The sequence below is a fragment of the Macaca thibetana genome, chromosome 14 (assembly GCF_024542745.1).
Source record: "Macaca thibetana thibetana isolate TM-01 chromosome 14, ASM2454274v1, whole genome shotgun sequence".
Taxonomy (NCBI): Eukaryota; Metazoa; Chordata; class Mammalia; order Primates; family Cercopithecidae; genus Macaca; species Macaca thibetana.
The window spans coordinates 103,561,664-103,578,051 of NC_065591.1; the positions used below are offsets into that span (position 1 = coordinate 103,561,664).

Genomic DNA, 16,388 nt, shown 5'->3' on the forward strand with positions numbered 1-16,388 from the left:
TATATTGCCAGGGCTGGTCTTGAACTTCTGGGTTCATGCAATCCTCTTACCTTGGCCTCTCAAAGTGCTGGGACTACAGGTGTAAGCCACCAAGATGGCCTGAATTTTTTGAGACAGGGTCTCATCCTGTCACCTAGGCTGGAGTGCAGTGGCATGATCATAGCTCACTGCCATCTCAACCTCCTGGGCTCAAGCAGTCCTCCCACCTCAGACTCCCAAGTAGCTGGTACTACAGGTGCATGCCACCAGGCTCAACTAATTTTTGTATTTTTTGTAGCAATGGGGTCTCACTATGTTGCCCAGGCTGGTCTCAAACTCCTGGGCTCAAGAAATCCTCCCACCTCAGCCTCCCAAAGTGCTTGGATTACAGGCATGCACCACCATGCCCGACCCCAAGGAATTTAAAGACAGCACTATTTCAATATTGATTAGTTGATAATGTTTCCTCAGACTACTAGTTAGGTAACATAAACCTATGCACCAAAGAGCATTTTATAACTACAATAGGCTAATAAGTGATAAATAACAATGTTGCACATTAACACATCTTCCCCATTCATTCCCTATCAACCTTTAAACTCAAAAAGCTTTAAGGTAAACAAACAAACAAAAAAAATGAGATTAAGGTTTACCTTTATGCAAATCAGAGTGAAACAAAATAAACTAAAGTCAGGTTTACCTTTATATAGGGCAGAATCTGATTCATAATTATGGTCTCTCTATCTTCAATGGGCAAGTTCTCACCAAGTTCTAAAAGATAAATAGAAAAAAAAGAATGCTTTCACAGGGCCATTTACAAAGAGCCAAATGAGGACATTTAACCAGGTTTATCAACAATTTCAATTACATTATATGTTTAAGCAAATAAGGAAAATAGCTCTTGTTCTAAATACACTTTTTTCATGAAATCCTTATGCCACTGCGTATCACACCAATCCAATCTGAAAAGCATTTTCTTTTACAAAAACAAGACAAAATGATTTATTGGTTTTAAACATAAAGGGATTATCTTTATGTGACAATGTGACATTTCCACACACTGAAAACATCCCTATGTATTTTAAAAACATATTCTAGAACAAAAAACATGCAAAATTCACCAAAAAGAAATGCACCAAAATAAACAACACATGTTCCAACATAAATTGAACTCCTTAACCTTTTACTTTGTGGGCAGCAGCCGCCCGGACTTCAGCTTCACAGTCTTTAAGTAGGTTCTGAAAGGCGGGGATGAGGTCATTTAGGGTGATTTTAGGACCCATGGCTTTCTGGAGCTATAAAAGAATTTGAACGGGTTTTAATGTATAATAACAAAAGAATTAACAAGAACAAAACAAAATTGTGCAATCTGTAAGTACATATTTTTGCCACAACACTTCCCACTGAAAAGAATTCAGAAACTTTGGGTACGACAGCAAATCTATGGGTGTTCAGGTTTATTTCCTTAGTACCTAAAAATGATCATTTTACCTCTGAAAATTTGTCAGCCACCATATAGCGAACTCGCCAAGATTTATCTTCTGCTGCTTGTCGAAGTGTAGGCATCACCAAAGTCTCAAGGTCATCCTGAGACAATAACTGGGCAATACTGACACAAGCTTCCACAGCTAGGAGGCGCACTGAATCCTAAAGGAACAAAATTTCTGTAATTCAGACATTTACCAAGACCCATGGGGAACTGCTGTGGGGTGATGAGGGTGTTTAAAAAAATAAACACCACCACGACTGCCGCACCTTATATAGTTTCTTGTCTTGACATCTTTTTTTTTTTTTGAGACAGGGTCTCACTCTGTCACCCAGATTGGAGTGCAGTGGCACAATCTCGGCTCATTGCAACCTCTGCCTCCCAGGCTGAAGCAATTCTCCTGCCTCAGTCTCCTGAGTAGCTGGGATTACAGGCATGCACCACCATGCCCAGTTAATTTTTGTATTTTTAGTAGAGACAGAGTTTCACCATGTTGGCCAGGCTGGTCACAAACTCCTGACCTCAAATGATCCACCCACCTTGGCCTCCCATAGTGCTAGGATTACAAGCACAAGCCACCACGCCTGGCCATGTATTTACATCTTGAAAGAGCTGCTCCTGGCGGGGTGCAGGGGCTCACGCCTGTAATGCCAGCATTTTGGGAGGCTGAGGCAGGCGGATCACGAGATGAGGAGATCAAGACCATCCTGGCTAACACGGTGAAACCCCGTCTCTACTAAAAATACAGAAAATTAGCCGAGCATGGTGGCGGGCGCCTGTAGTCCCAGCTACTCAGGAGGCTACTCGGGAGGCTAAGGCAAGAGAATGATGTGAACCTGGGAGGCAGAGCTTGCAGTGAGCCGAGATTGCGACACTGCACTCCGGCCTGGGCGACAGAGTGAGACTCCGTCTCAAAAAAAAAAAAAGAAAGAGCTGCTCCCTTTGCCTGAAATGGCATGTTGAAGTCATAAAGATAGAAATGACTTTGTACTATGAGTAAACAGCAAAGTAATTACCTTGGCTAGAATGCCGAGTTTCTATGAAGGAAAAGGAAATGAAAATTTTAAAATTTGAAGAAAAAAAAAAAAAAATTTTAATGATGCCTTCAAAGCCTTACTATAATAGAAAGTTGAGGGATAAAAATGAAAAGAATACTTGTACAAGTTATTTATAACAGATTAGGACAAAGGTAGAGAATAAGAGTAAAGGAAATCACTTAGGAAGTTTTCAAAAAACTCAGATCAGGGTGGCAGTAACAGGAATGTAGGCAGCATAAGATGATGACTTGGAAAGAAATACACAGAACAATTAAAAGTTAGAAATCAAAAACAAAAATCAGTTGGATTTAAATGTTGAAGATCAAGGACAGAATAACTTTGAGGAAGCTGTGGCTAGAAAAACACAAAAATTAGAAAAGTATGGGATTAATGAACTCAACTTTCCAAATGTAAACAGCCAAGGTCAGCGTGACACCTATGTCCTTTGAGCAAGTGGAAAATACACAATTAAGACAAATCAATGAGGGGCCAGGCGCGGTGGCTCATGCCTGTAATCCCAGCACTTTGGGATGCCAAGGCAGGTGGATCACCTGAGGTCAGGAGTTCAACACCAGCCTGGCCAACATGGTGAAACCCCATCTCTACTAAAAATACAAAAATTAGCCAGGCATGGTGGCATGTGCCTGTAATCCCTGATACTCAGGAGGCTGAGGCAGCAGAATTGCTTGAACCCAGGAGGCAGAGACTGCAGTGAGCCGAGATCACGCCACTGCACTCCAGCCTGGGTGACAGAGCAAGACTACAACTCAAAAAAAAAAAAACAAAAAAAACAAAAAAAAAGAAAAATCAATGAGAAAGTAGAAACTGAGACTGTAGACTTGTATATTATACATATATAGGTAGAATCTTAATACATGTAAACATTAGCACCCAGGAGAAATAGGTAAAATATTTTAAGTATGTACAGTAACAGTTATGTATATACACATACATACACTTGAGAGACATTAACAGTGACTCCAACTTCCAAAATATTACATATCTTAAAAACTGTATATCAACAATAACTGACTATATGCCAAAGACACACACACTCCTCTGTATGCAAGTGCACAGGCTAAAAAAGGCAGGGCTAAGTTCTTGGTAGCGACTACACAGATATTTTTGGATTTCAAAAATGATGCTAAATCATGGGGCTGCTAATCAACTACTGAAATATAAGCTAATACATATTTGTTAAAAAATTACTTCTCTGGTCAGGTGTGGTGGCTCACACCTGTAATCCCAGCACTTTGGGAGGCCAAGGTGGGCAGATCACGAGGTCAAGAGATCGAGACCATCCTGGCCAACATGGTGAAACCCCGTCTCTACTAAAAATACAAAAGTTAGCTGGGCGTGGTGGCATGCGCCTGTAATCTCAGCTACTCGGGAGGCTGAGGCAGCAGAATCGCTTGGACCTGGGAGATGGAGGTTGCAGAGAGCCAAGATTGCGCCACTGCACTCCAGCCTGATAACAGAGTGAGACTCTGTCAAAAAAAAAAAAAAATGCAAATAAAACTAAGGCTATACTTATCATAAAAGTTAGGATAATGTACTCTTAAAGAAACAGAGTGGCAAGTGGAGGAGGAAGGAAGAGATTGTGTTTGAAAGGGAATCCATGGAGGGATTCTGGGATAGTGGCTGTCAAAGTGATGTCTCCTATCATAGGTGATAGTTAACAAGCTGGTATTACCTTATAATAGTTCATTAAGTTATACATTTATTTTTGTACACTTATTATTAGAATAAAAATTCAAATAAATTGTTAAAATTATTTTGAAAATAGGATTTGGATCTTTAGATTTAGGATCTGAAAATGAGACTCATTAGTATGTGTCCTGGGGCTTGTGGTCCTGTACACATGAAGCGATCTTAGGGCAGGTAACAAGCAAATTAAAAGCCCAAAAGGACCCTTCTGGAGTCCAGGAACTCTGGGAGCTTATCCTCCTAAGCACCATTACAGAGCAGCAGTACAGTCTAGCTGTGAAGGGCACAAATTCTGGAGCCAAACCACCTAGATTCAAATTCTGACTCCACTATGCAAACTTGAGCAAGTTACTTAAACTTTCTGTGCCTTTGTTTTCTAATGTGTAAAATGGGCTATCTCATGGGGCTGTTGTAAGGACTGAATTACTTAATACAAATAATTACTTAAAGGCAGAGAAAAATTAAGTACTTCATTTACATGTTTGCTAGTTTTATTGTTATTTCTACACCAAAGAGACCTAGATCTTCGGAATTAAATACGATCATGTGAAGTAATCCCATACACTACTATAGAGGAAGCAGAGGGTCAAATAGCTTTCCTAACAAATTCTAAGCTTATTTATCTGAAAAGTCAAAAATTCCAGGAAACATTACTCCCTCATATTACAATACAGCCAGCAATTCCCAAAGGTATGTTACCCTCCAAGCAGCTTTGGTCTTCCTTTCTAATTATGGCTCCCATTTCCTCTCTGACTCCCCACTCTTTTAACAGCTGCTAATATAAGAGAGAAATCATGGTCTGGTTAAGAAAGAAACATAAGAACACTGAGGTGAGCATGTTACACTTTTTTTTTTTTTTTTTTTTTTTTTTTGAGACAGAGTCTCACTCTGTCCCAGGCTGGAGTGCTGTGGCACGATCTCGGCTCACTGCAAGCTCCGTCTCCTGGGTTCAGGCCATTCTCCTGCCTCAGCCTCCCGAGTAGCTGGGACTATAGGCGCCCGCCACCGCACCCGGCTAATTTTTTTTGTATTTTTAGTAGAGACGGGGTTTCACCGTGGTCTCGATCTCCTGACCTTGTGATCCGCCCGCCTCGGCCTCCCAAAGTGCTGGGATTACAGGCGTGAGCCACCGCGCCCGGCCGGCATGTTACACTTTAACCAGGCCAGAATCAGCACTAATTGTGCAAAAAGAATCCTAACAAGAAAACTAAAACTCCTCAAAGAAATTCTGAAAATTTAGAGGAAAGCAGCATATCTGTATCCCTTAAATACTAAGAGTTAGTTTACCTGTTCATCTGAAGCTAGATTAGTGAAGAGTGGAACAATTTCACTTTTCACACTGTCTAATTCCAAAACTTTTGCAAATTCACCCAATTTGGAAGCAGCAGCACGTCGCACCATTGGTGTGTCATCTGAGCACAAGGAACGGAATTGCCTGCAACATAAAACAATGAAGGTATTTCCCATCAAATAACACTGACTAAACCTGCCCCCATACACAGGGACAGACTATTAGAGGTTTTATCTTACAATAATCAGTGACTAGGCTTCTAGTCATAGAAGTAACAAAAATAAAACATATTCAACTGAATAATAAAAAATGACATCACAGGCCAGACATGGTCCCTCACACCTGTAATCAAAGCACTCTGGGAGGCCCAGGTAGGAGGATTGCTTGAGGCCAGGAATTGAAAGCAGACTGGGCAACATAGCAAGAACCTATCTATACCCAAAAATATATATATATATATATATATTTTTTTTTTTTTTTTGAGAGGGAGTCTCGCGCTGTCGCCCAGGCTGGAGTGCAGTGGCCGGATCTCAGCTCACTGCAAGCTCCGCCCCCCGGGTTTACGCCATTCTCCTGCCTCAGCCTCCCGAGTAGCTGGGACTACAGGCGCCCGCCACCTCACCCGGCTATTTTTTTGTATTTTTTAGTAGAGACGGGGTTTCACTGCGTTAGCCAGGATGGTCTCGATCTCCTGACCTCGTGATCTGCCCGACTCGGCCTCCCAAAGTGCTGGGATTACAGGCTTGAGCCACCGCGCCCGGCCCAAAAAATATTTTTTTTTGTTGTGGGGAGCTCAACTGAACCTCCCACCTCAGCCTTCTGAGTAGCAGGAATACAGGCGGGTCCCACCATGCCCAGCTAATTTCTTTTTTCTTTTTAGTCGAGACAAGGTCTGACTATGTTGCTCAAGCTAGTCTTGAACTCCTGAGCTCAGGCAATCCTCCCACCTCATCCTCTCAAAGTGCTGGGATTACAAGCATCAGCCACTGCACCCAGCCAGAAAAAATTTTTAAAAATTAGCCAGACGCAGTGGTGTATGTCGGCAGTCCTAGCTACCTAGAGGCTGAGGCTGGAGGATCACTTAAGCACAAGAGTTCAAGGTTGCAGTGAGCTATGATTGTGCCACCGCACTCCAGCCTGCGCAACAGAGCAAGACCTTCTCTCTTAAAAAAAAAAAAAAAAAAAAAAAAAAAAAAAGATGTCATAAAACCTACTATCCTAGTATCAGCCACTCATTGGTTACAATGTACTATGTAAACTGTCAGCTACAAGTCCCCAGTAATCCCAAATAACTAATAGCTTACTGTCTGATTTCTGCTTTAACAAAGCAAAAAAACACCAGAGCTTACTGTCTGATTTCTGCTTTAACAGCATTTGATGCCCTGGGATAGCAAACGCTGAACAAACCACATGCAGACGTGCGAGAGGTGAACCAATCCCCACTTGCTAGGCGTTTCACCAGAGGTACAAAATAAGCTTCCAGAGCAACAGGAGTATGCTCCTGGGAGATCTGTCTCAGGGACTCCACAGCCTTGTCACGAACAACAGTCTCTTCCACAGTTGCCAGATTTTCCAAAGGAGGCTGAATGGATTAAAAAGGAAAACCAGAGAAGAAAACTTATTGAATCAGATTAGAAACAGATAATCACCTTTTAAAGTGACTGAAGGGAGGTGGTACACGTAACCAGAATGTTAGCTGCATCATACCAAATGGTTACTTTCAGCTCACACAGTGATAACATATGGTGCGGCCAACCTGAAGACACGACTTCTGTAGAAAAGCCAAGATCTCGTGTCCCAGATGGCAATTCCCAGATGGTGTCTACAAATGACACAGTGTAAGAGACTTGACACAATATTAATATTACTGTGAGCTGAATCACTAGGTTTAAAAGATACACAGCCAAATTCAGACAGGATCCTGTATATTTCCTCAAGAGTAAGTACAAAAATATGACCAACATTAGGCACCACAAATACAGGATAACAGCTTGTCAGGTCACTGAGTCCACCGCCTTTTCAGTATCATTCTACCACTCCCAGAGGTGAAAGCAACGCTTATCCACCATCTCCATTCCATCCTTTTATCCAACCTACAAAATGCTGAGTACAAAATTGCTTTTTTCAGAACACATTCAGCAACTTTCCATTAGCCATAGGGCAGGAAGGAGTTTCTGACAGAACAATCAAGTGAAAACTACAGAGACTGGCCGGGTAAGGTGGCTCACGCTTGTAATCCCAGGCTTCGGGAGGCGGAGGTGGGCAGATCACTGAGGTCGGGAGTTCGAGACCAGCCTGGCCAACATGGTGGAACCCTGTCTCTACCAAAAAATACAAAAATTACCCAGACATGGTGGCACATGCCTGTAATCCCAGCTACTCAGGAGGCTGAGGCATGAGAATCGCTTGAACCCGGGAGGCGGAGGTTGCAGTGAGCTGAGATTGTGCCACTGCACTTGAGCCTGGGTGACAGAGTGAGACTCTGGTCTCAAAAAAAAGAAAAGAAAAGAAAAGTACAGAGATGGTAGGACACCTTGCTTACAGCTTTAGAAATAGAAGAGGCCAAACAGGGTGGATGATCCAGATTAGGAGCAGTAACTGAATATGGCATGGCCTAGTAAAAAGTGTAAACAGGCTGGCTCTCTGAACCTCTGCCTTACTGAGTTTGCATGTAGTCCAGGTAGATTCTACACATGCCATGAGCTACAGATTTTTAAAGCATAAAACCCACATATAGAACTAACCAAGAATGAAACAGAAGCATAATGAGTTAAAAAAAGAAGTGTGTCTAATAATATATTTTTAAAATTGTTTGATACACACAGGTACACATTATTCAGCTTTCCTAGAAGGTATTTCAGAAGCCCATTAAAAAGATACTGTTTCTCACTTGCCAAGGCATTTCATGATCTGTCCCCTGCCTACTGTAACTCCCTCTCCTGCAGTAACACTGGATAATAGCTATCATTACTACAGGATGAGGCCATGCTCCTGAGAATTGCTTATGAGTGGTCTCTTGATTTGAACTCTGCCTGGCCCTTGATGACCACTCTGCCTACCCAACCTCAACACTTCATATTCCAGCAGTTCTTTTTTTTTTTTTTTAAGAGACAGGGTCTTGCTCTGTTGCCCAGGCTAAGTGCAGTGGCACAATCATGGTTCAGTGCGGCCTCAGACTCTTTGTCCTTCTGCCTCAGCCTCCCAAGTAGCTAGGACTACAGACACATGCCACCATGCCCAGCTATTTTTTTTTTTAAGAGTTGGGGTCTCACTATGTTGCCCAGGCTGGTCTTGAACTCCTGGCCTCAAGCGATCCTCCTGCTGCTTTGGCCTCCCAAGGCAAGGATTACAGGTGTGAGCCACCACACCCAGCCACACTCCAGCAGTTTTGAACCCAGTCTGTTTCATGCTTCCAAGCCTCTGAAATTCATTTTCTCAATACATGATTATTGTTGTATCTAGCATTGCGGACACAGAAGAAACAAAGCAGACAAGCTTCCTCACTCTAGTGGCATTTACATTCTAATGGAGTAAGACAACAATCAATCAAGAAAACAAGCAAACGGTGATGAATACTCTATAGAAAAAAGGAGTAGGATGATGTGTTAAGGGATGACTGCGAGGCTATTTCAAGTTGAGTGGTTGGGGAAAACCTCCCTGAGGAGATGCATTGAAGAAGATCCGTGAATGACAAGGAGCCAGGCACAGAAAGCTTGAAAGAGCTTTTCATTAGAGGGAAGACCTAGGGCAAAGGTCTTAAGGGAATAATAAGCTAGGTTAGTTCAAAGAACAGAAAGATGACCAATGTGAATGTAAGAGATTATCAAGGCCTTTTGAGCTCTGTCCCTGCCTACTGTGACCTCTTCTCATGCAGTACCACTGGGCATATGATAATCCTACAGAGGCAGGTCATAAAAAGCCTTATAAGCTAAGGTACAGAATTTGGATTTTCTAAGAGCTATGGCAGAGAGTGAGCCATCTGCTGGGTGACGTGAACTGTAAGGGTCGGGTGAGAGACAAGAGTGGAAAGCATTGTTAGGAAGCTACTACAGCAATCTAGAGGAAAGATGATGGTCTGGACTAGGCTGGTAATAAGAGGGATGGAAGAAAGTGGACTGATTTGAAATATACGTAGACTCTATAGGAATTACTAATGGATTAGATGTGGGGAACAAGGGAAAGAGAATTCAAGAATATATTCTAGGTTTTGGCTTGTCCAACTGGGAAGACAGTGATACCATTTACTTAAGTGGAACAACTAAATGAGAAGTGTATTTGGGGGATAAAGCTAAGTTTTGTTTTGTGTATGTTAAGTTTGAAATACCTGTTTGACATTCAAGTAGAAAAAAGCATAGGCCTGTATACATGGAAATATATGTATCTATATCTATATATTCATACTTATCTATTAATCAATCTACCTCAGGAGTTCCATGGAAAAACCAGAACTAGAGATAGAAATCACCAGAATCAGTATTACTACCCAGTATTGAAAGCCCTGACGCATACATCCCTACCTTGTCCATCTGTTGAATTCCTGCAACCTAGTTTAGACATCATCTTCCAAGATCTTCCCTGATCACCCTGAGTGAATCTCTTTCTCCCCTCTATTACGTGGGTAGGGTATTTTGTAGGTACTTACACCTTTCCATTTAAGACTGCACAGTAATTATTTGCTGACACATAAAGGCAAGGGACCTCATTCATTCACTTTGGTGGTCATTTTCTTTTTTTTTAAGCGATGGGGATCTCACTATGTTGCCCAGGCTGAATTCAAACTCCTGGGCTCAAGTGATCCTCCCATCTCAGCCTCCTGAGTAGCTGGTACTACAGGCTTGTGCCACCAAGCCCCCTCACATTGGTCTTCTTCAACATTAACATTGTAAATTACGATATGTCTGATAAAGTAGACTCTTTTTTTTTTTTTTTTTTTTTTCAGATGGAGTCTGGCTCTGTCGCCCAGGCTGGAGTGCAGTGGCCGGATCTCAGCTCACTGCAAGCTCCGCCTCCCGGGTTTACGCCATTCTTCCGCCTCAGCCTCCCGAGTAGCTGGGACTACAGGCGCCCGCCACCTCGCCCGGCTAGTTTTTTTGTATTTTTTAGTAAAGACGGGGTTTCACCGTGTTCGCTAGGATGGTCTCGATCTCCTGACCTCGTGATCCGCCCGTCTCGGCCTCCCAAAAAGTAGACTCTTAATAAATGTCAATGAAATTGAACCAAATTCATCAAAAATTCATCAATTTGCATCAGAAAGTCAGAAGCAAAAGTTACAATTGACAAAGACAAAATGCTGCCAGGTGAGAATTAAGGTTTCCAACATCATGCGGGGGAACCATTAAAACAATCAAATCCTTTTTCTACCTCCATCTAAACTAGTAAGTCTACAGATGCAGAAAAGAAGGACGAAGTTCTCTTATTCACAGAAAAAAAAGAAGGGGTTGAGTCCAAAGTGCCTATAGTATTTCTTCTCTCAATGACTCACATGACTATCTGCCCATAAAAAGATCTGCATAAAAAATGCTGCAGTGTGTCTATCACCAAACTGTGTATCATTTATACTGCAAAAGTTCTAGGAGGGTAGGCAGCTTATAAATACTCACCAGCAGACAGTGGGCAAAGTCAGGACCTCCCACTAGGCCAGTGAAATTTCCCAGCTGCTCAGCAAGAGCTAATAGTACCTCATCTTCATCATAAATTGTATCTGGAAGGGACAACAACAGGGATTCATCAACATGGATAGCTCTCACATAGCTGGACACTGACACAAAACTAGGAACAGATTCACTATGCGACCGGTAAGGTGGCCCAGTCAAAATCCTAACAGCATTTTCTTCCTTCTCCTCAATCAACCATCTTCCTGGATCTGTTTTGCACAACGAATTAGAAATTCATACTCCCATATCAATTACTTTCCCAACAGCTAAATGGTTGATGTTTGAATATATCTAACCACAACTAATAATATCCTCTGTTCTGTTTCTTTTGCACAGAAAGCACCTGGCTCATTTTAATGTGGGTAACAAACTCTAAAAAAGTCAGTGTCGAAAGTCCCCGGAAAATGAATGTCCCTGCCTTTCTTTAAACAAAGATTCACATACCTGTAAGAAATGGCAACAATTCACTTCGCGTCCTTTCTACTCCAAGTGCTAGGGCAATTGTTGATAACTTCTTAATACTGTTGAGTCGGAGCTTCAGAAAAGAAAGTAGAAAGAAGAACAATGTAAAGAAACGGCTGAATTTAGATCAAAAGACAAAAGGTGCTAACAGGTGAAATAATGACACAGGGGTAAGAAGGAAGATAACCTTTTACTTAGATTTTACTGTTAAGGAACCTCCATAGGACGGAGGAGTGTAACTCGGCCTCACTAGCCGGCGGAAGATTTCCTGGGAGAAACACTCAGAAGGGCCTGGAAGAGAAATGAATGAAAGACAATACAACACCCAGGAAGTAAGATAATCTTAAAAAGAGAGGACTTTGGCAGTGGTGAAGCAGGTGAAACGGTTGAATACAACGCCTGTGGTTTCAAAGAAAAGTTCCCGCAGAGCTGATACAAGGACTCGTCCAGGTTAATCGGCCATCCCACCCCCTCTTTCTACCCAACAGGACGAGCCAGTTCCAAGCCCAGATGAAGGGATTCCGAGGCACTTCAAAGAGCTTCTGGGCATCCTGCGCCCCTCAGCCGCTCCAGCCCCGTCTCGGCCCGGCACCGCGCTTCTCCAGCTCCCTCGCCTACCAGGCGCGGCCACCTCACGGCCCGGATAGGGCGCCCAGGCGGGAAGCGGGTTCCCCGACAACCGCCCTGGAAAGGCAAGGCTCCGGGCGGACCCCTTAGGGGGTCCGAAGCAGGGGTACCAGAGAGGTCCCCGGGAGGGTCGAGGCGTGTCACCACAGCCCCTGGCAGAGCTTTCCCTGCCTCCCCTTCAAGTTTCTGCTACGAGTCCGGCTCATTCAGTACCCCGGCCACCCCCACCGCGGCGCAGGCCTTCCCCCTTCTCTACCACGCGACCAGTCGGTCTCGCCTCGGCTCCCCGGCCTCAGTCCAGTACCTGCACGTCTTCATTGCGGAGCTCGTCGATTAAAACCGCGATTGGGTATAGCGAATCATCTCCATCTCCCCCCGCTGCTCCTGGGCCGGTCCCGAGCCCCGATGCGCCCGCCATGTTCTTTCTCCTCCTGCTGCTGGTCACAGCCTCCCGCCCCGCGCCCAGGCCCCGCCCCCGCCCCGCGCCCAGGCCCCGCCCCGCGCCCGGGCAGCAGGGGAGAAGGCCGCCACGCGGGTTTAGCAGAGGTTGGGGAGTTGAGTTTCTGTCCCGATGATTAAGACTCCCTTCCGACCCCCACTGCAGGAGTTGTAGGTCTGAACTCAAGAAGACGGGTGGGCTGAGAAAGCGAATGGAACCCCTGCGTCCTTTCCCCAGCCGAAAGAAACAGGGACAGGGATTCATCCGGCTCGTTGTAGTCTGAAGGGGCCAGGGACCTACCTGAGTGATCCGCGCTGTGCCCTCTTAAGACTCAGGCGGACCAAAGAGAGTGCCCGAGGCCAGGAGGAAAAAGGCTTTAGCACCTCCCCTGACTTCATCCTGGCCCTGAGCCACTGGATCTCCAGCCCTAATTTCTCCGCTCAGCCTCAAGCTTCCACAGAACCCCCTCCACCTCTTCCCTCGGCCTGTTCTCCAGAATGGTATCTGGCTCCTGCTCCGTAAGACAAATAACGCGGGCGGTGAGAGAAAATGAACAGTGCTGTCCAAACTCCCCAGTCAATATTTTTTCCACGCAAGCTGTTAAAAACATGCTGCTCTCTTGTTTTTGTGTTTCTTTTCAGTTTGGTACTGGAATGGTGCCTTCTGTTGTATTTTCTTCCTCCCATTTTTTAGCTCTTTAGCATGCTAGAAGTACAACAATGAAGCAAAACTAGGACAAGCTTTAATCCCTTGAGGAAGAAAACCCAAACTGGCCTCCCTAGACCTCCAAGAGTCCTCAGAGGCAGCAAGGGGAAGAGGTGGAGGTCTGGGAGCTCGTTCTTACAAACCTGAATGGAAAGTTTTCACTTACCCTTGTCAGGGTAGCACAGAATAATTAGAATGTTTTGTTTGTTTTAGACTGGAATTTAAGCAGCTTGGAGTGATAACTACATATGGTGATCACAAGCTCCGAAATGGTAATTCTATGTGCCTGATTAATGAAACTATTAATGCAGTGTAGGAGACAGACTTTTTTAAAACATGGGGTCTGAGGCCGAGGCGGACGGATCACGTGAGGCCAGGAGTTCGAGACCAGCCTGGCCAACTTGGTGAAACCCCATCTCTACTAAAAATACAAAAATTAGCTGGGCTGGTGACCGGCACCTGTAGTCCCAGCTACTCAGGAGGCTGACATGAGAATCTCTTGAGCCCCAGAGGCAGAGGTTGCAGTGAGCCAGGATCACACCACTGTACTCCAATCTGGGCGGCAGAGTGAGACCCCGTGTCAAAAATAAATAAATAAATAAATAAATAGGGTTCTTGGAAGTAAGCACAATAGAGCCTGTGAATTAATGAATGAACGAATGAATGAATGAATGAATGAGGTGCTTGGAAGTAAGCACAATAGATAGAGCCTTTGATAGTAATGAAAGTTTGGGAACCAGCAGACCTGAACAGTTTTTCTCAAATTATGTTTGTGGATGTATTCTCTAGGGTTTTAATTTTATTTTCATTTTCATATTTTTTAGATTTGTATAAGCATATTCTGAATTATTTGGGTGACCACCTTACAACTCAGTATTGCCACACAATTTCAGCACCTACATTTACATGTGTGTTTTAGTGCTGCTTTTATTGTTCTGGGATAATGAGAAAAGAACAGAGGTGGTTTTAAAATAAGAATGATACTTTCATGCACAAAATGAAAGCCAAATGACATCATGAGATTGCACTATTTGGTAGTTGTAACAGAGAAAAATGGTGAGAAAATTAAGATATCAGGAGTCATTTGGTGGCATAGGCATGTTGAACACAAAAGAAGCTGAGCTATAGCAGGCAACAATACGAGGGATGATAGTTTTAGCAAAATACATCATTTGTCATGTTAACTTACTGTAATATTTTTAATTGAATAGTATTCATTTTGTGGTTTCATTTGTATTTAATTTGTAAATTTGTTGTGGTTTCTGTAGCTGTATAAGAACCAGAAATAAAAGCACATTATTTCCTACTTTATATTTGTAAATTTAAATAACCACAGCATAATAAAAACAATTTAGCTAAATGTGGTAATGCATGCCTGTACTCCCAGTTACTTGGGAGGCTGAGGTGGGAGAATCACTTGAGCCCAGGGGTTCATGACCATCCTGGACAACATAGCAAGACCCCCATCTCTAAAATAATAATAATAATAACAATAATGATTTAACTGAGAGTTTTCAGGATTTTAAAAAATTATTGTTGTGTGTGTGTTTTTAAGAAACAGCATCTTGCTCTGTTTCCCAGGCTGGAGTGCAGTGGCACAGTCATAGCTTACTGTAACCTTAAACTCCTGGACTCAAACAATCCTCCATCCTCAGCCTCCTGAGTAGCTAGGAGTATAGGCATGTGCCACCACATCTAGCTTCGTGTGTGTGTGTGTGTGTGTGTGTGTGTGTGTGTGTGTATGGAGACAGAGTCTCGCCATATTGCCCAGGCTAAAAATGGATTCATATGTTTAATACTACCCAACTTTGAGAGACAGAGGGCTAAGAGATTTTTTAACTTAGTAATTTACCAGTTAGAAGATCAGAGGGGATTCCTGTAGGCATTGAGAGGAGAAATCTGTTCCCTTATACTTTATGTAAAAAGTTCACCTGGGGCAGTGGTGCACGTGATGGATCACTTGAGCTTAGGGGTTCAAGACCAGCCATGGACAACATAGTAAAACCCCATCTCTACCAAAAAAAAAAAAAAATTAGCAGGATGTGGTGGTGTGCACCTATAATCCCAGCTACTCAGGAGGCTGAGGTGGGAGGATCACTTGGGCACAGGAGGTTAAGGCTGTAGTGAGCTGATGTCGCACCACTGCGCTCCACCCTGGGTGAGAAAGCAAGACCCTGTCTCAAAAAAAAAGAAAAAAAAGTCTTGGCCAGGTGCAGTGGCTCACATCTGTAATCCCAGCACTTTGGGAGACCGAGATAGGAGGATTGCTTAAGTCCAGGAGTTCAAGACCAGTCCTAGCAACATAGTGAGATCCCCATTCCTACAAATAAAACACAAAAATTAGCTGGGCTTGTAGTGCACGCCTAGTTTCAGCTACTCGGGAGGCTGAGGTGGGAGGATCACTTGAGCCTGGGAGGTCGAGGCTGCAGTGAGCTGTGACTGCCACTGCATTCCAGCCTGAGTGACAGGGTGAGACCCTGTCTCAAAAAAAAAAAAAAAAAGTCTTCAGAAATAATAAAGGAAGCATGCACAGAGAGAAGCAGATTAAGTCAGTTCCACAATACTTTTTTCAATATTAACTCAAGCTTAAGAGAGCCTTGATATACTAACAAAAACTGGCACTTTGATGCTAAATTACTTTAAAATACAAATATGCTTTGCTCACCCAAGTACAATGAACTGGAGATTCAGGGAATAACTATGATTAAATATAAAATCACAAGCTGAGAAAATAGGCGTCAGAAAATTGCCTGTTTTGAGAGTCATCAATTTTGGACATGAGTTCCCGTCTGTCTCTGACTCATCATGACCTACCTCTCCCAGTGCCTCAATCCCACCTTCCACCCCCTTACACCCCATAAAATGGAACTAACCACCTCTTATTCCTGCTTGAGTTGCTGTGATGCTATGAGAATGAAACAGGTAATAAACATGGAGATGCTAATAAACCCTTCAATGAAGGTGATTAAAACAGACTGCAGCAGAAAAAAGGTTAGTTCAA

At 43.4% G+C, this 16,388-nt stretch overlaps 2 protein-coding genes across 10 annotated transcripts in view; one reads left to right on the forward strand and one right to left on the reverse strand.

Moving 5' to 3' along the window:
* Window positions 1-16,388, reverse strand: part of PPP2R1B (protein phosphatase 2 scaffold subunit Abeta) — a 66,405-nt gene that overhangs the window by 41,014 nt on the left and 9,003 nt on the right. For 3 of the 9 annotated variants that reach the window (XR_007719299.1, XR_007719300.1, XM_050757688.1), the window contains exons 1-8: window positions 12,548-13,950; window positions 11,599-11,689; window positions 11,101-11,201; window positions 6,850-7,082; window positions 5,497-5,644; window positions 1,471-1,626; window positions 1,160-1,274; window positions 680-750 (exon numbers count right to left, since the gene is read on the reverse strand). Coding sequence is in view for 7 of the 9 variants with exons in the window: in XM_050757688.1 (XP_050613645.1) it covers window positions 680-750; window positions 1,160-1,274; window positions 1,471-1,626; window positions 5,497-5,644; window positions 6,850-7,082; window positions 11,101-11,201; window positions 11,599-11,689; window positions 12,548-12,946 (1,314 nt within the window). In the remaining 2 variants the exon portion in view is untranslated. Of the gene's footprint in view, window positions 1-679; window positions 751-1,159; window positions 1,275-1,470; window positions 1,627-5,496; window positions 5,645-6,804; window positions 6,820-6,849; window positions 7,083-11,100; window positions 11,202-11,598; window positions 11,690-11,803; window positions 12,199-12,547; window positions 13,951-16,388 lie in introns of those variants that run through there. The other 6 variants (XM_050757692.1, XM_050757689.1, XM_050757691.1 and 3 more) reach the window with 6 other exon arrangements.
* The window catches only part of CFAP68 (cilia and flagella associated protein 68), a 162,074-nt gene that overhangs the window by 26,282 nt on the left and 119,404 nt on the right, over window positions 1-16,388 (forward strand). The window lies entirely within an intron of this gene.